Source organism: Macaca mulatta, chromosome 4, assembly GCF_049350105.2.
Source record: "Macaca mulatta isolate MMU2019108-1 chromosome 4, T2T-MMU8v2.0, whole genome shotgun sequence".
Lineage (NCBI taxonomy): Eukaryota > Metazoa > Chordata > Mammalia > Primates > Cercopithecidae > Macaca > Macaca mulatta.
The window spans coordinates 129782200-129799415 of NC_133409.1; the positions used below are offsets into that span (position 1 = coordinate 129782200).

A 17216-nucleotide genomic window follows, 5' to 3' on the forward strand; every position below is an offset into this window, starting at 1 on the left:
CCTGGGTCGTGTGAGGATATTTATTTATTTGTTTATGATGGAGTCTTGCTCTGTTGCCCAGGCTGGAGTGCAGTGGCACAATCTCAGCTCACTGCAAGCTCCACCTCCCGGGTTCATGCCATTCTCCTGCCTCAGCCTTCTGGGTAGCTGGGACTACAGGCACCCGCCACCATACCTGGCTAATTTTTTTTTTTTTTTTTTTTTGTATTTTTAGTAGAGACGGAGTTTTACCGTGTTAGCCAGGATGGTCTCGATCTCCTGACCTCGTGATCCGCCCGCCTTGGCCTCCCAAAGTGCTGGGATTACAGGCGTAAACCACTGCGCCCGGTCTTGTGTGAGGATTTTTGTAAGAATTAGTGAGCAACCAAAATTTAAAAAGAAAAAAAAAATCAAAAACAACAGTTTGTTTATAGGCACCTGGAAGAGGACAAAGGTCCAACCTCTGCAGCTCTATGAAAACAGAAAGCGCCAAGCCAACTTATTACTACTTTTGCACCAACCTAATACTTTCCTCCTCTGATCAAAAGTAGGAAGATAGGGCTGGGTGTGGTGGCTCACACCTGTAATCCCAGCACTTTGGGAGGCCAAGGCAGGTGGATCACCTTAGGTCAGGAGTTCAAGACCAGCCTGGCCAACATGGCAAAACCCCATCTCTACTAAAAATACAAAAAAAATTTGCTGGATGTGGTGGCCCGCGCCTGTAATCCCAGCTACTTGGGAGGCTGAGGCAAGAGAATTGCTTGAACCCAGGAGGTTGTGGTGAGCCGAGATTGTGCCATTACACTCAGGCCTGGGTGACAGAGCGAGACTGTCTCGAAAAACAAAACAAAAAGTAGGAAGATAGCAGGTAAGGAGGGAAGCCATGGAGATAATTTCTGCAAATTAGAATATAGTTTTGAGTATTTGTGTGTGAAGCTGTTCCTTATGATAGTAGGAATAGGAGGTCAGAGGAGTGGCATGTTACCAGAAATGGAGCGGTGATGGAGTGGAATGGGGGGCTGTGTTGACCTTGAGGTGGCATTTGGTGGCTGGGTTCTAGGAATGAGGAAACCCAAGAAACAGACTGTGTCCCTTAGCTCTGTGAACTCTTTCCTCATTCACTTTCCTTGTTCATCTCATGAGATAGTTACGATGATTGAATCAATCTGCATAGCCAGCGTGTTAGCTGGTTCTTTTGATTCCGTCACGGAGTCTACCCGACGCACATGTCTTCTCCCATTGCTCCACCTGGAATTCCTGCGGGCGCCTCCTGACTGCTCTTCCAGCCTTGCCGCTCTAACCCGTTCTCCCTGTGGCAGGAAGAGATTTCTGTATGAACATGTGACTAAACTCCTCCAGTAGCTTTCATTCCTTTAGGGTACAGTCCACATGTCTTGCCCTGACCTCTAAGGGGTCCTTCCTGATCTCCCACCTCTGCAGGTCTCCAACCTTCTGCTCCACACCCCCAGCCTTCAGTCCACTTCAGAGCATTGACACACCTGCATGCGGGTTTTTTCAGAGCATTGACACCCCCGGCTGTTACTGTTTTTTAAATTGTAAAATACACATAACGTAAAACTTACCGTCTTAACCATTTCTAAGTGTACAGTTCAGTACTGTTAAGTACATTCATGTTATTGTACAACCAATCTTCAGAACTCTTTTCGTCTTGCAAAACAAACCCCGTACCCATGAAATAGCACTTCCTGTTCCTCTCACTCCCAGCCCTTGGTAACCACCATTCTGCTTTCTGTCTCTAAATTTGACTAGTCTAGGTAACTCATATATGAATGGAATCATACAGTATTTGTCCTTTTGTGATTGACTTATTTAACTTAGTCTACTGTCCTCGAGGTCCATCCATGTTGCAGCATGTGTCAGAATTTCCTTTTTTTTAAAGGCTGAATCATCTTCCACTGTATATGTACAGCCCATGTTGTTTATTCATTCGTCAATCCATGGACACCTGTGTCGCTTCCATCTTTTTGGCTATTGTGAATAGTGCTGTTATGGACATGGATGTACAAATATTTTACTGAAATCTGACCTTCAATTACCCTACCACCCAGAAGTGGAATTGCTGAAATATGTGGTAATTGTATTGTTAACTTTCTGAAGAATCACTATACTGTTTTTCTGCAGTGGCTGTACCATTTTACACTCCCACCAACAATGTACAAAGTTTCCAATTTCTCCACATCCTCACCAATACTTGTTGTTTTCTGTTTTTTATTTTATTTTATTTTATTTATTTATTTATTTTTCTTCATTGTAGCCATCCTAATGGGTGTGAGGAGATAACCTTGTTGTGGTTTTGATTTGCATTGCCCTAATGAGTGGTGTTGAGTATCTTTCGTGTCTTTATTGGCCATTTGTATTTCTTCTTTGGAGAAATGTCTCTTCAAGAACTTTGTCCCTTTTAGAATCAGGTTGTTTGGTTTTTGTTGTTGAGTTACAGTTCTTTGGCTGCCGGTGTTTAAGTGTACGAGGATTTGGTGTGTACCCGCTCAGCTCCAAGAGGGCAGGGGCTGTGCCCACCTTGCTCACTGCCGTCTCCCAGCACCCAGCATGGAGCCCTGTGCATGGTTTGTCAGCCAATGAGGATACGTGTGTGCAGCTCTCAACAGCAAAGGAACACAAGTCTGTGTTTATTTCTACATTCATTCTAGTTTCAACAAGGATTTCAGACTATGGTCACATCTCTTTGGAACCCTACTATTTGGGATCAAGAATAGCAGGTGACCCTCTTAAAGGGCTTTAAAATAGCTAATCTAAGGTCTTGTCAGGTACTGTTTCACTGATTTTTGGACTGTGCTTGTTTGGTTGAGTATAAATCCCATTTTACCTAATAAGGATGATCTTGATGATGAAACTGTGTTTATTTTATAATTTCAAAATATGCAGCCACCTAATCGATCTCTTTATGAAGAAGGCAAGGAAAATGTAATCCTGGCGTCACATGTGGTAGAGCAGAGAGGCAGGGCCATGAGTCTCCTCTCCCTCATCTTCATGTCTTCTCCTCGGGTCTTCAGTGCCTGACTCCCCGTCCTGGATCCCAGCCCTTCAGTCCTCAGTGGCCCAGGCTCATCAGCTCTCTCTCACTGACAGCCCTCCTTCTCCCTTCCTTTCTCTTCTCCTGCCTTGGTTCATGCCCTGTGGCTTCTTACCTGGATCACAGGAACAGCTTTCTAACTGGTGTCCTTATCTCTGGGCATGTTCACTGCTGCCAGAGTAAATGTTCCAGAACGCAAATGTCATCATTTTCCTGTTTAATTTGAATTCTTCGATGTTTCCACGTTGCCTTCAGGATAAAGTCCACACCCTTTCACATGGCATACAAGGCCATGCACAGCAGCCTGCCACTCACCATGGTGACCTCTCCTCTGCCCCCAGCACTCCAGCCACAGTCCCTTCATTCTTTGTGGGTGTGGCTTTCTCTGGCTAGGATGCCCTCCGCCCCCGCAACGGCCTCCCCTGCCGGTCCCCAAGTTCCGATGCTGTCCTGTTCACCCTGACCAGTGAACAGTTTACCCACCACCTTTACCCGAGCCAGAGTGGGGCCCTCGCCTGCTGTGGCTCACTGTGTGTGCCTCTTGGGAGTGCTGCCTGTCTGTAGTGTAATTGTACATCTGTCTGTTAGTCTCCCTGCTGCACTGTATGTTTTCCAACCAGGGGTGGTGTCTTTTATCTCCATGTTTCAACAGTTAGCCCAGTGCCTCTCACAGAAGAGGTCTTTGTGGAAAGGAAGAGGGAGAGGAAAAAGGAAAGGTTGTCTGATTTCAAAGATCATGCTCTCTCTGTCCTCGCCACCTCCTCCCACCCCCTCACCACTGCCCACCGTTACATTCCCTCAGTCTAGGGTGGCTGAGATTAGGGTGGACTCCCAGAGTGACCCAGTCAGCTTGACTTTGTTCCCTGGCCACCCTGAAACAAACTGAGCCTGGCTACCTTCTGGTAAATGCATCTCAGCAGCGAGATGACTCATGTGTGTGTGACTCAGAGCGAATGCAGCACAGCTGGAGAGCAGCCATTTGCCTGGTGGAGGTGGGGGTTGCAGAGAGCAGACCAGACCCAGGCACACGGCCACCAGGCTCACAGCCCCGCAGCCTGCTGCCCACTGACTGGAGCAAGCATGCAGATTCTCCCCTGTCCACAGGCTGCAACGGCAGAGTTTCACAAGATTGCTCTACCTGGGATGCTGTCTCATTTATTACTATTAAATTGTATTTTAATAAGCTACCATTTAAACAGACTTACTGTAGATTGTTGTAAGCAAATTATCTCATTTGATCCTTACCATAGCCCAGCAACAAAAATAATAGCAAGTATGTATATAGCACTTACTATGTGCCAGACACTGTTCTAAGCACTTCGCATTTATTCATTTAATTCTCATAATAAACCTACTATGCAGGAAATGTTGTCCTCATTTTTCAGATGAGAAAACTGAGGTACAGAAAAGTCACACATGGAGATAGATAGCCCTGGATCACATAGGACAGAGCTGTGGTACAAACTGAGGAGTCCAGCTTCTGAGTCCACCTTCAGCCCTTATGCGGTGCTTTCTTGAGAAAGCATAACTGTAGTCCCATTTTCAGGGGAGGAAATTGAGGCTCAAAGAGGTTAGTCCTTTATCCACAGTCACACAGTTAGGGAGTGATAGAGCCAGTGATGGGGATTGGTGGTCTCCAATCCTGGCTCCTAACCGCTGTGCTCTGCTGCACTGACTTGGGAGATACTGTTATGACAATGCAGCCATGCACTTGGTTCTCCTTAGTCACCGTCGTTGGTGCTTCCAAGGGCTAAGACCAGAGGGTGGGTAGGAATCTGGGGCAGAAACCAGAAACCTTCTTCTGAGTCTGGGGCTATAGCAAATGGGTACCATTTGATGGCACATTTTGCTTCCCATCTCGTTTCAGTTTTGGGTCCCAGAGTATTTCCTTCCCCCAGGGATGCTGATGGGACTTTTATTACCTCCACAGACAGTGAGACCGTGCACTACCACTATGGCCCTAAGGACCTGGTCACAATCTTGTTCTACATCTTCATCACCATCATCTTGCACGCTGTGGTTCAGGAGTACATTTTAGATGTAAGTGACATGTCTGGATTCTGAGATCAGAAGCTGGGGAGGTGCCTTGGGGTGGAGGACCTGGCCTTGGAGGAAACTGCAGCTCTGCACCCATTCATCCTCCAACTTGCTTGCGCTGGTTGGGTCTGTTGCCTGGGCTTCCTTCACCACGCTTTGAGTTCTGTTCCCTCTCACAGCCTCCTTTAATCAGCACATGGAACAGCAGTATTTACTACCCAGAGAGAAAGCTGTCTGGAGATGGTCTCCTTATGGGTCTGTGGTACATGGAGTAATTGGGGATATTTTCTTTACACGTAGGCTAGAGGCATTCATCTTGCCACTTTCTCAAAATGCTTGCCTTAGACCAAGCACTGTATGCACACAGTAGGTTTACACCAAATACCTTGGATTATGGCCAGCTGCAAACTTCTAAGGATGTTCAACCCTTTTGTGGGGAGAAAACAGGAGTTTGAAACCTGCCCAGTATGGATACATTTGTATATTAATATGAGGGGTTTTCTTTATTCTTTAGAAAATCAGCAAACGGCTTCATCTCTCCAAGGTCAAACACAGCAAGTTCAATGAATCTGGACAGCTGGTCGTCTTTCATTTCACCTCGGTGATTTGGTGCTTCTACGTGGTGGTGACGGTGAGCCATTCTCAGGACGGCTGAAGTGGGAGAGCTCAGACCAAGGGGCACTTCCGGCTCTGGGATTGCTGATCAAATGACTGCAGAGGACACCTTGCTCTTTTTCTTTTTCTGTTAAGGGGAACAAGTTTCTTAGAACCTTCTTAGCTTCTTAGAAATGAAACTATGTTTGCATTCTCATGGTATTGCAGAGAGATGCCATTTTATAGCTGGAGAGAGTCATCTTGGCCAACAGTCACCACTTGTTATAATCATTATGCAATACTGCAGTAATGATACCGTGTACCTACATTAACACTGTATTGTTTTACAAGGCCCTTCTGCAAACACGGTCCCATAAGATATGTTTGATGTTCATTCGGATACCCGTGTTACAGATTGAAGAGTTCCAAGCTCAAATTTTGCAGTATGCCTTTGGGTCTGTGGTTTTGAAGCAGCAAGGATAGTTTGGACTTGGACGTAGAGTTCCAAGCCCAGCTTACTCTCTGTTTTACTACCTTGGCCTTCTATAAACGAGGCCAGCCTCACTCTCTCAGCTCATCAAATCCTGTGAGAGTCAATGCCGTTGCAACAGATGCCCGCAGGACCGGACAATTTCCCCTCCTTTCTACGTAAACGGACTCTTATTTCAAGCAACCTTTGATACAGCAAAATTCCCTCATAGAAAGGAATGCGGATGGTCCTTTGGAGTTTGCTGTAACAAGACCTTGCCTGTCCTGCTAGGAAGTGTTGAGTTAGTGCCCACCACCACCTGGAGCTCCACCTTTCTGTAACCTGGGCCCCCGAGGAATCCATGCCTGGGTCTTGGACAATTCAGCAACCCTGTGACCTCTTTAAGATTTCCTTCCTGGCCTTCCACAGATCCCTCCTTTTCTTCCTCTTCTTTCAGTGACAGTGATGGGCCCATCCATCACAAGGAACTCTGTCTCTAGAGCTGAATGTTGAATTCCTATTCTCAAAGCCAGAGTCAACATGTCCTTTTACACATTGTTTTTATTCCTGTTATCATTTCATCGTAGAACAGCTTTCCTAAGCAGAACGCTAGGAATTTTAAATGAGAGGCCCAAGACTTCTGTCCTCTCAAGCAAGGCTACTCTGTCACAGTCCCAGGGGCAGATTGACACTGTGTGAACAGTGCATCCCTGCTGTCGTGCCGTGCACGTAAGTCCCTAGACTTCCAGGTTTCAGACCACACCTAGTCCCTTGACGTTCCGTCCGTGCCCACCCCTGGAGGCCTAAGCTGCTTTGAAGCAGAACAGCCTCAAGATACCAAAGATGCTTAACCGCTGTTCAGGAGAAGGATTGCCTCATCTCTGAGTCACTTTTACCCTTTCAGCTTCACCCCCAGACATTCCACCGCAGCTGTGACACGTGGTGACCAGATTTGGAGGCTAGAGCCAGGTTGCCTAACATGCCTTCCAGGGTGTGAAATGCTCAGCAGCTCTGTGTTTGCCTCTCTCAGTTCTTCAAGGATTTGAACATGATGCTAATTAGTTTGAGAGCACATAGGCTTGTCTTGGGGAGGCACCTAACAGTCTTTTATTCTGGGGAGAGCCAGTTCCCCACTCAACATATTCAATAGGCACAGAGACCGGGGGACCACGGAAAGCTCCAGTGACCCCCAACTCCTCCTGACAGCATTTGACTCCTTGCCCTCCTCCATCGGAACCGTGCTTCCTAGAAGGAAAGTGATTGAAAAAGAAGAGAGGTAGTTCTGTAAGAGACATAAAAACAGCTTGTTTTTTAAAAAATCGTATTTTTCTGTTATGATGCAAATTTCTTCACGACTCTTCTTTCTCTCACTTTCCACAGTCATTTCATCTGCAGGTCCTGCCAGCTGTACCTCCCAAACCCATTGAGACTGTCTGCCGCTCTCTGCCTGCACCACCACCCCTAGTCTAGTGACCCTTGACCAGGGGAGATTTGGGCCTATAGGGGACATTTGGCAATATGCTACTGGTATCTAGTGGGTGGAGGCCAGGGATGCTACGATACAGCCTTTAATGCACAGGACAGCCTCCACAACCAAGAATTATCTAGCTATAGTGCCAAGGTTGAGACACCTTGATCTGTGTAGTCCAAGCCACCATCTTCTCTTGCCTAGACACTGAATATCTTTTTTTCTAGGAGACTGTTTCCACTCTTGTACCCTCCTACCCCAATCCATTTTCTGCTCAGCCAGATGGATCTTTTAAAACAGAAATAAAACCATACATTCCCATGCTTAAAAGCCCCCATCACACTTGCAGTGAAATCGTTTTTCCTCCCCACTCATGTGATCTGGGTCCTGCTGATCCTGCTGGTCTCATCTCACTGGCCACAACCCCACTTTTGTCCTGGCTGTTCTGCATCCTGGGCTTTGCGCACTGGTGGTTTCTCTGCTCAAGGGCTTCATCCTCTGCCATCCCATGGCCAACTCCTTCTTGCCATCCAAGTCTCTTCCCAGATACCATCTCCTCAGAGAATCCCCCACCAATTGGCATTTTCTGTACTGTGCCTGTTGCTGGTGCTTTTCTTGTTGGTATATTCTCTGTCTGTTTCTCCCACTAGATTCTGAGCTGCCTGCTAGCAGGCACCGTGCTCACTGCTGTATCCCTGGTATGGTGCCTGGCGCATACTAAGTGCCCGCTAAATGTTGGCTGTAGAATGAGTGAGTAAACTGCAAATGCATCTTCTCTCTCCAGCCTTCAACATTTTTTAAGTAATGACTTGGTTGTTTTAATAAATATCATAAATGATTATTTTTTAAAAAGCGAACAATATAGAGAAGTTCAAAAAAGCAAATTCCTCCCACCAGAAATACCAGTATTATTTTGGTGTTTGATTGAAACATTTCTCTCTGCATATATAGAAGGAGAGCAGTGGGAGTGTGGCTGGACCACCAATCATTTTATGGGAATGTCAGCCTCCAACTTTTAATCTACCATTGATTGACTACTCATTGTTCAGGGAAAAAGAAAAGAACACTCCACTGGAGAAAGCAGGATGGGTGGGCGTTTGGTCTTCCCTGTCTGACTTTCTTGCCATATCTGACTTCATATATTAGAACCTAAAATCCACCGTAGATTTTAGAACCAAGTAGAGGGAATGTCCTTAACGCTGGTGCTTGTACCAGGACCGGTTTCTACTAACAGACTAGTTGCTTTAGGGCAGATTTTTAGTGCATGGTTGTTCTGATGGTCAAATAATATAAGGTATGTCTGAATTTATGTAGCACTTGCCTGTGCTGTGTCTGAATTACGCTGTTCTTCGTGGTTGTGTTTGTTCACACACCAAAAGGAAGGCTGCTGGGGAAACAGGAGGGATCTCTCCACCTTGTTGAGGCCTTGCTTAGCTCATGGGTGGATTTTTAGAATCAAGAGACAACAAAGGATTTCAAAAGCTTCTCCAAACCATCCGCTGGGGCCTGTCAGTGGATGGGATCTGGGGTGGGTTTCAGGTGCTTGCTGGGTCACCCTCAGCCCCCTGTGGACTCAGGTGCTTTGCGTGCCTGAGCTCAGAGGGTGCCCCAGCCTCAGTCCTCCCTCAGACAGCTGCCTGGACAGAGGTCTGGAAAAGGCTGTTCTCAGAGCAGTGAGTCATTTTTCCTCTGGCTCCCCCTGCTCTCCTCCCTCCACTCCTTTCCTCCTCCAGTCCCAGTGGACTGGACATTCACAAGCAGGCAACATTTTTCTGGGGAGTTTCTTTGCTTGTTGGCTTCAAAGTTCTGACCTCTTTGTCTCTGAGTAAGAGGCCAAGCCAAGGAGCGTTCCTGTTTAAAATCATGAGATTGTCTGGGCTTTACATTGCTCTCAGTGCTGCTTTTCTTGGCGAGTCTTGTTTTGGCAAAACTTTCTCTCCCACCTCAGTTTCAGAAGTACCATTTTTCCTGCTAAGTACATTGCTGCTTCCTCTAGGAAGAGACATTGTCACCTCTCTGATGTCCCTGGAATGAGGTAGCCTAGGGCAGGAGAGCTGATGAAGGCAGGCGTGTGTGCGTGACAGAGGGGGCGGGTGGGGGTGATAGAAGCAGTGTATGTGAAAGAGCTCACAACTGTCACGACCGCCACACATGCCACCACCTGAGAGCCTCATCCACTTTTATTCCTCAATCAGCGCGTGACCCAGGGAGGAGAAAGGAGGGCAGTGGTAGTGAGAGGAGATTAGAAATGAGGCCATGTAAGTTCGAGGTGAGATCATTTCCTTCTAATCCAGGTGACCGTGACTACAGTGGTATACATGTATCCAATTGGACCTATCAGTTAGGTTGTGCTCATGGAGGCCCAAGTTTGTGGAATTAGGGCTGTGGACTCTACCTGAAAGGCATACCGACAGATCACAGGGCGTTTAGTGACTCAAAGGTGGGTGGATCAGCCCTCACTTGAAAATACAACTAAAGATCCTAATAGACAATAACCTAGAATACTTCTTACTAAACCTTGTTGGCCAAATGCTGAGCACTATAAAACCCCTGTCTTTAATCCCAGTGTGAACATTTGAGGTTCTCAGCCTTCTCATCAAAGCTACCAGCTCAGTTGATTTTCTGATTTACTGAAGCAACCTAGCCTGAAGTTGTTGGACCAGAAGGTTTGTGGCCCAACTCAGATTTCAGCTGTGCTACTGAAAAACTATCTTGACTGGGCATGATGGTGCACGCCTGTAATCACAGCACTTTGGGAGGTTGAGGCGGGCGGATCACCTGAGGTCAGGAGTTCGAGACCAGCCTGGTCAACATGGTGAAACCCCATCTCTACTAAAAATACAAAAAATAGCTGGGCGTGGTATTGTGTGCCTGTGATCCCAGCTACTTGGGAGGCTGAGGCAGGAGAATCACTTGAACCTGCAAGGCAGAGGTTGCAGTGACCCGAGATCGTGCCATTGCCCTCCAGCCTGGGCAACAAGAGCAAAACTCCGTATCAAACAAACAAAACAAAACAAAACTATCTTATTTCAGGAGATCCTGCCTATCTGTTTTTTCATTTTCCCATTTCTAAAATGAAGTCATCCTAATCTAATCTGCTCTGCCTTCTCTGAGTGACAAATAAGAGCCCTTTCTTCAGAAGAGAGAAATTGCACAAAGCATTCATCATTTGTTCATTCAGCCAACTGGTGTTTATTGCACTCCTGTAGTGTCAGCTGACTCTTGCCTGTGGCAGATTGTTTCTTTCCATGTTTTGTAATCTTGAATTATAAATTCATCTTTAGCAAGGTTTTATCTGTGGCAATCCTGAGCATCCTTGGATGAGGGTATGTCCCTAGGGTATCACTGGCCCACAACACTATTAATTCTAATTTCTTAGCTTGGTGGCTTTTGGATCACACAGGTGGTATATTTCACCTGCAAACTCAGAGTGAACCTGAGGTTGCAGATTTTTAGAATACATGATTTTGTTTTCACCTTGAGTATGGGCTGAGCAGACATCTTCATTTCCCTGTGTTGATCAGCAAACACTTTCTAGTCTTTCTTCTCTCTGAGATTGCGGCCTTTCGGAGGTCCTGATCTTATACAAGGGTCTCAGGTTCCACCTCCCAAGGCACCATCTTCTGTTCTCACGTGGGCACAAAAACCCTGGCCCATGAGAAGTGCCTTCTGGGCTGCTACAGTGTCACCTTACTGCTCTGCCTTTTAGCCTCCCTCTCCCTTTGGGTCCCGGGGGATTTCCCTTGCTTACTGTGAGCTCATCAGCTCTTTGTGTTTAAAAGAATATTCATTAGATTTCCGCCAGCATTTCTAGATGTTTTGTGATGGGAGGATTTTCATGTTACCTTCCCCACCCCATATAAGGTGCTGGGCTAGATATTAGAATCCTAAAGGTAGGCAGGAAAAGGCCCTAATGTGAAGGGACTTGCAAGAGTAATGGAAACAACGGACAGTAATGACACAGTGTGGTAGGTGTCAGAGTCCAGCTGCATGGTGAGGCCTACGGGGTCCTGCCATGTTTCTTATTCAGCAGGATGTGAAAAGCCAAAGTAGGCTTTTCATTTTTCCAGCGGGTGGTGATTCTAGAGTTCATTTGTGTATTCATTATAGAGGCATTTCCTGAGCGCCTGCATGCCAGGCACAGGACTAGACACTGGCACATAAACTGTCTCATTCATTTCCAACAATAACTCTGTGAGGGTGGGTATTTTTATTTTGTTTTGCAGATGAGCCAGCTGTGGCTTAGGGAGACTAATGAGCTTGCTCAGAGGAGCAAGACTAATTCGCTTGTCAGACTCATCTTCAGATGTGGGTCTTTGGACCTCAGACCATGGCCCTTCCTACTCCAGCATGACTCTTCCACAGTAAAGAAACCAGCCAAGCGCCAGGGGTCCCACACAGAGAAGTTCTCTGTTTTCGCATTTCCCCTTCCTTCCTCTTTCTGTCAGGTGGGGGCTGGATGCATCCCTGACCCCTGGACCAGTCCTAGGGCCCCCAGCAGGTCTCATGTCCACATCTCTAAATGGTCTCTCTTCTCACCCACTGCAGGAAGGATACTTAACAAACCCAAGAAGCCTCTGGGAGGACTACCCGCATGTGCACCTCCCGTGAGTATTCTCGTGACTCAGCCCCAGGGAGGAGCGACCGGGCCCGCTGCCTTCCTGTCCCAGCTGAGTGTGGCCAGAACACCACAGGCCCAGCTGGCCTGACGAGCAGGTCATGCCCTGAGCCTATTGTGGATGGTAGACTTGTCTGGAAGCCGCTTCTTCTCAGCATGCTTGACCAGCGAATCCCCAGATGAAATTCCATCTGTGCTGGCTCCCATCACGGAGGTGCCTCAGCTGCACGAGGCAGATACAGAAGCAGATCATCTCCCTCCATAATGCCCTCTGGGCTGTCTACCTTCTTGGCGACCCCCTGACATCCGTAGAGTGTCTTCCCTTCTGGCCTGCCATGGCTGGTGCTCTGTCGGAGCCAGCGTCCTCTGCCTCATATAGTGCTGCCAAGAGGGCGGGTTACCCCGAGGGCAGTACCTGGGGCCATCTCCCTCAGGAGGCCACCCTTTGCCTTTCCTGAGAACTTTATTTTTTGTCTTTTTTTTTTGAGATGAAGTTTTGCTCTTGTTGCCCAGGCTGGAGTGCAATGGCACGATCTCAGCTCACTGCAACCTCTGCCTCCCAGGTTTAAGCGATTCTCCTGACTCAGCCTCCCAAATAGCTCGGATTACAGGCATGTTGCACCACGCCCAGCTAATTTTTGTACTTTTAGTAGAGACGGGATCTCACCATGTTGGCCAGGTTGGTCTCGAACTCCTGACTTCAGGTGATCCACCTGTCTCAGCCTCCCAAAGTGCTGGGGTTACAGGCGTGAGCCACTGCACCTGGCTGCCTTTCCTGAGATCTTTAAGAGCAACAATAGCAAAGGACATAGGACTGAGTTAGAACCTTCCCTTGCTGCTTAGAGCCGTTCGTTGTGTCAGTATATCTGTTGGTCCCCATCTCCATCAACAGTGCTCTGTAATCAGCTCCCTCCTCAAGGCTGAAGGATTCCTCCTCCTCTGCACTCTTTTAATCATGTTTGTTTCTTTCTGTGGACTTTCCGTGTCCCTTTAAGTGGTCTTGCATGTGGAACAAGGGCACAGGCCAACGGAGAAGCCAGGGTCCCAGGCTCAGGGTGCGGTGGTCACTGGCCTTACTCCCTTGCTCCTGGACCAGCTCCTCACAGGCAGAGTCTCGGCCCATGCTTTTCCCTCCCGTGCTTGGCCAGGGCCTGCAGGGACACTTTTCTCTATCCTGCCCTTGTGACTTGCCCCCTTGTCTCCAGCTTCCAGGTGAAGTTTTTCTACCTATGCCAGCTGGCCTACTGGCTGCACGCACTTCCTGAGCTATACTTCCAGAAGGTACGGAAGGTGAGTGCTCACTTCTCCCCCTTCTTGGAGGCCATTCATTCACCACTCCCTTCCTGCTATTCCCGGGGGTACCTCCCTTCCTTTCCTCCAGAAGCATGGAGTATTGGGTGGTGATAGGAATATGTTCGGGGTTGAGCAACATGCTGAGTCATCTCTTGGAGAAGTGCCATGTAGACCCCCATGAGTGTTGTCCACCAGTGTCAGTCTCTTGCCTGCCTCTTCCACCAGACCTGTGGCTTTGGAGGAAACCTAACTCTCATCTTCTAGATGTCAAAGGAGAGGTCTTTGCCATTTCCATAGTCTTTTTAAATTTTTACTTTTTATAGTTTCCTTCTGAATTATTTCCAAGAGCCCTCTTCTCCAGTCCCTGTTTCTTCTTTCTCAATCCAAACCTCGCCCTCTGACCCTAGACCCAAGGCTGCTGGAATTTGGGAATGGACCTGAATGCCCTTGAATTTCAGCAGCCTGATGCAGTGGGACTGTGGGACTCGTGGGACATGGGACTGTGTGTTAAAGCAGCCCAGAGAAGCCTGGCCTTCTCTCAACTCCCTGCACTTTTCCCCCTTCCCTGAGTCTTCAGTTAGGGAATTAGCAAATTTACCATCTGCTTCTCTCATTTCCAGGAGGAAATTCCCCGCCAGCTCCAGTATATTTGCCTGTACCTGGTGCACATAGCTGGAGCATACCTCTTAAAGTGAGTGAGACCATGGAGCCAGCCAGAGTTCCTTGCCCTTTTATGTCCATGCATCTGTCCACACAATCATATAATTATCAGGCATTTGTTGACACCCTCTGTGTGCCTAGCACCATGCTAAGACTTGACAATACAAAGATGGTAATGGAAGATTCTTTATCTTCAGTGGTTCATTCTTAGTCTGAAGAGACAGTTATAGACATAGGTAAGGAGAGTTTAGAATGATGAGCACCATAACACAGTATGTATCATCTGCTCTGCAACCCAGAAGAAGACCCTCAACAGAGAGAGCCAGGAAGACTTCCAATGGATGTTGGCCTTTGAACTATGGCTTTGCAGCTTGAAGGCCTCCCAAAGCTGGGCTCTTGCCTCACAGTGTCCAGTGTAAACACTGCTAAAGCTCGTAGCCCTGGAATTCCTTTCCCTTTGGTTTATAATGACTTGGAGAGTAGGTCTCTCTTGGTTGATCTAGAGGCAGAAAGAGTTGCTATAATGTCAGTTCTTGAGAGCCTCTTTTATGAAAAGAGTTCTATTGATGGTAATAAGCTGTGTCATTGATAATTTGGGCTTTTGCTGAGTGTTATCCATGCAGTAAAAGAGAGCACCCCACACTTTCTCTGAGCTGGCACTTACAGAGCTCACTGTGTGTAACTTTCTGCCAAGGTGCCTGGAAATCCCGAGGTGCATTGGACTAGATCCTTGCAGCAGGCATCCTGTGCAAATGACTGACTTGGATTAGTGAGATTCAGGCGGGGAGGGAGCTCTCGAACTCTGTCTCCTGTCTCTGGTGGCCTGTAGCAGCATCAGTTCATGGATGGGTCTTTGAGGGCCGAAGGCTGTGGGGTGATGCCAACTCTGCCCTTGTGTTGGATGCTCATGTGTCACATGCATAACGGGTCTAAGAAGCCAGTCTGCACTGTCACCGTAGCAGTGGTGAGGACCGGGGAGAATGTATGAGCAGGACCACACAGAAGGAGCACTTCCTGCTTCTGCATGTATCTCGGAGCTGTGAAGACTTGGATAATGGAAAGTCAGACAACAGGAACACTTCATATTCCTATACTCAGAGCTCAGCAAATGTGTTCTGAGTACCTTTTATGTGCTTGGTTCCAGCCAAGGTGATGAGTGCAAGGTGCTAAGTACTGTGAAGGGCCTAGGCCAGATTTGCTGTGGGAGCAGGCAAGGGAATCTGACCGAGACAGGACAGCTGAACAGCCAGCGGGTCTGTATTAGGAAAAACGTCTTAAAGGTGTGACAGTTAAACTGAATCCTAAAGGATGGAGCAGAGCCAGCCAGGGAATGTGGGAGTGGAAAGCAGAGTTCAGCCAGGCACAGGGGACAGCCTGAGCCAAGATGCAATGGCTTCTGCCCCACGAGCATCTCGGAGGGAATGTAAGGCTAGTCTTTTTCCCCCTCAGCCTGAGCCGCCTGGGCCTGATCTTGCTGCTGCTGCAGTACTCAACTGAGTTCCTCTTCCACACGGCTCGACTCTTCTACTTTGCAGATGAAAACAACGAGAAACTGTAAGTGGGGCTGCTGCAGGCTGGCCTGCTTAGAGGCCTGGGCAGGGGTTCCCGCTGAGGCCCGGAGGGTGGAGGGTCCCTCCCTGGGTGCACACTGCCCACTTACCTGCAGGTGGTGCCCTCACGTTATTTTTTTCTGGAACATCTGAGTTTAGATATCTCATCCCTCAAGCACTTTCCCAGCCACCCTTGAATCCTCTTCCCACTTGGGGTGTCTTCTGGAGAAGTGGGTGAAGATTCCTTCAAGGGCGCTAAAGACTGACATCCTCTCTTCCCTCTGTGGGCAGGTTCAGTGCCTGGGCTGCCGTTTTTGGGGTCACCCGCCTCTTCATCCTCACCCTCGCCGTGCTGGCCATTGGCTTTGGACTGGCTCGCATGGAAAACCAGGCATTTGACCCCGAGAAAGGGAACTTCAACACTTTGTTTTGCAGGTGAGTCGAGCAGAAGTCCAAGGTGATAAGCCAGGGCTTCCTGAGTACCACAAGGAGCCTCCTGAACTTGGCGCAGCCCCTGCAGGAGGTCTGGAGGCAGCAGACCCTTTAGTCTCCCACATGTTGCTATTTTTTTTGGAAATCTTTGGATATCAGGCCTGAAGGGAGAAGAGATAGCAGCCTCTGGTTCCATCCAAACCATCTTCACCCCCGGTCCTGGCCTGCTCAGACTGCAGTCCAAATAGGAGTCCCGTACATTTGTCTGGCACTTCGTGGCACATAGAGACGTCACACTCAGTGTCTCAGTTGATATCATTCTCCTCTTCTTGCGTGTGGGGGCTTTAAAACTATGTGCTCAGTGGCCTGGCCGGTGGCCTCCTGTACCAGTGAGAAAGGCAGCGAGGAAGCCACTATTTCCCAGAGCCCCTAGGCCCAGGAGAGTGATTTGCCCAGGGTTGCTCCACTTTTAAGTGACATGTTAAAGGAGAAGCCACTCTTCCAGAAATTCCGATCATTTGAATTCCACCAGTATTTGTGGAGCTTACATTAGTCTTGTTCTGTGCCATGTACGCAGAAGAGACACAGCCATGGACCCCTCCCTCGTCACGGGAGTAGCGTGATTGTAGAGCTGGCCGTACGTCTGTCGCCACTTCCTTCCCATCTCCCTGGCACATGTGATGTGTGCTGGAGCAGAGACTGACCAAAGCACACACTCTTCCTGGTGATAGTGGTGGTATGCAAGAGGGCTGGCGGTGAAAGAGGAGCTGATGAGCCATGGGAACGGCAGGGCCCCTGGCCCTTGTTCTCCCCCGCACAACCCAGCCACAAGGCTGTGAGCCCAAGCCCCGGCCTAAGCCCACCCTCTGCCCCTCCGCAGGCTCTGCGTGCTGCTGCTGGTATGTGCCGCCCAGGCGTGGCTCATGTGGCGCTTCATCCACTCCCAGCTGCGGCACTGGCGGGAATACTGGAATGAGCAGAGTGCAAAGCGGAGAGTCCCAGCTACACCCAGACTACCAGCCAGGCTCATCAAGAGGGAATCTGGTGAGTGCCAGGGCCCTTGG

At 48.4% G+C, this 17216-nt stretch overlaps 1 protein-coding gene across 2 annotated transcripts in view; it reads left to right on the forward strand.

Moving 5' to 3' along the window:
- Positions 1-17216, forward strand: part of TRAM2 (translocation associated membrane protein 2) — an 80646-nt gene that overhangs the window by 56266 nt on the left and 7164 nt on the right. Inside the window, 8 exon segments of one of the 2 annotated variants that reach the window (NM_001260535.1) lie at positions 4962-5071; positions 5583-5699; positions 12148-12206; positions 13423-13507; positions 14131-14201; positions 15620-15724; positions 16012-16155; positions 17033-17196. In NM_001260535.1, the coding sequence (NP_001247464.1) occupies positions 4962-5071; positions 5583-5699; positions 12148-12206; positions 13423-13507; positions 14131-14201; positions 15620-15724; positions 16012-16155; positions 17033-17196 (855 nt within the window). 2 annotated transcript variants of the gene reach the window in all.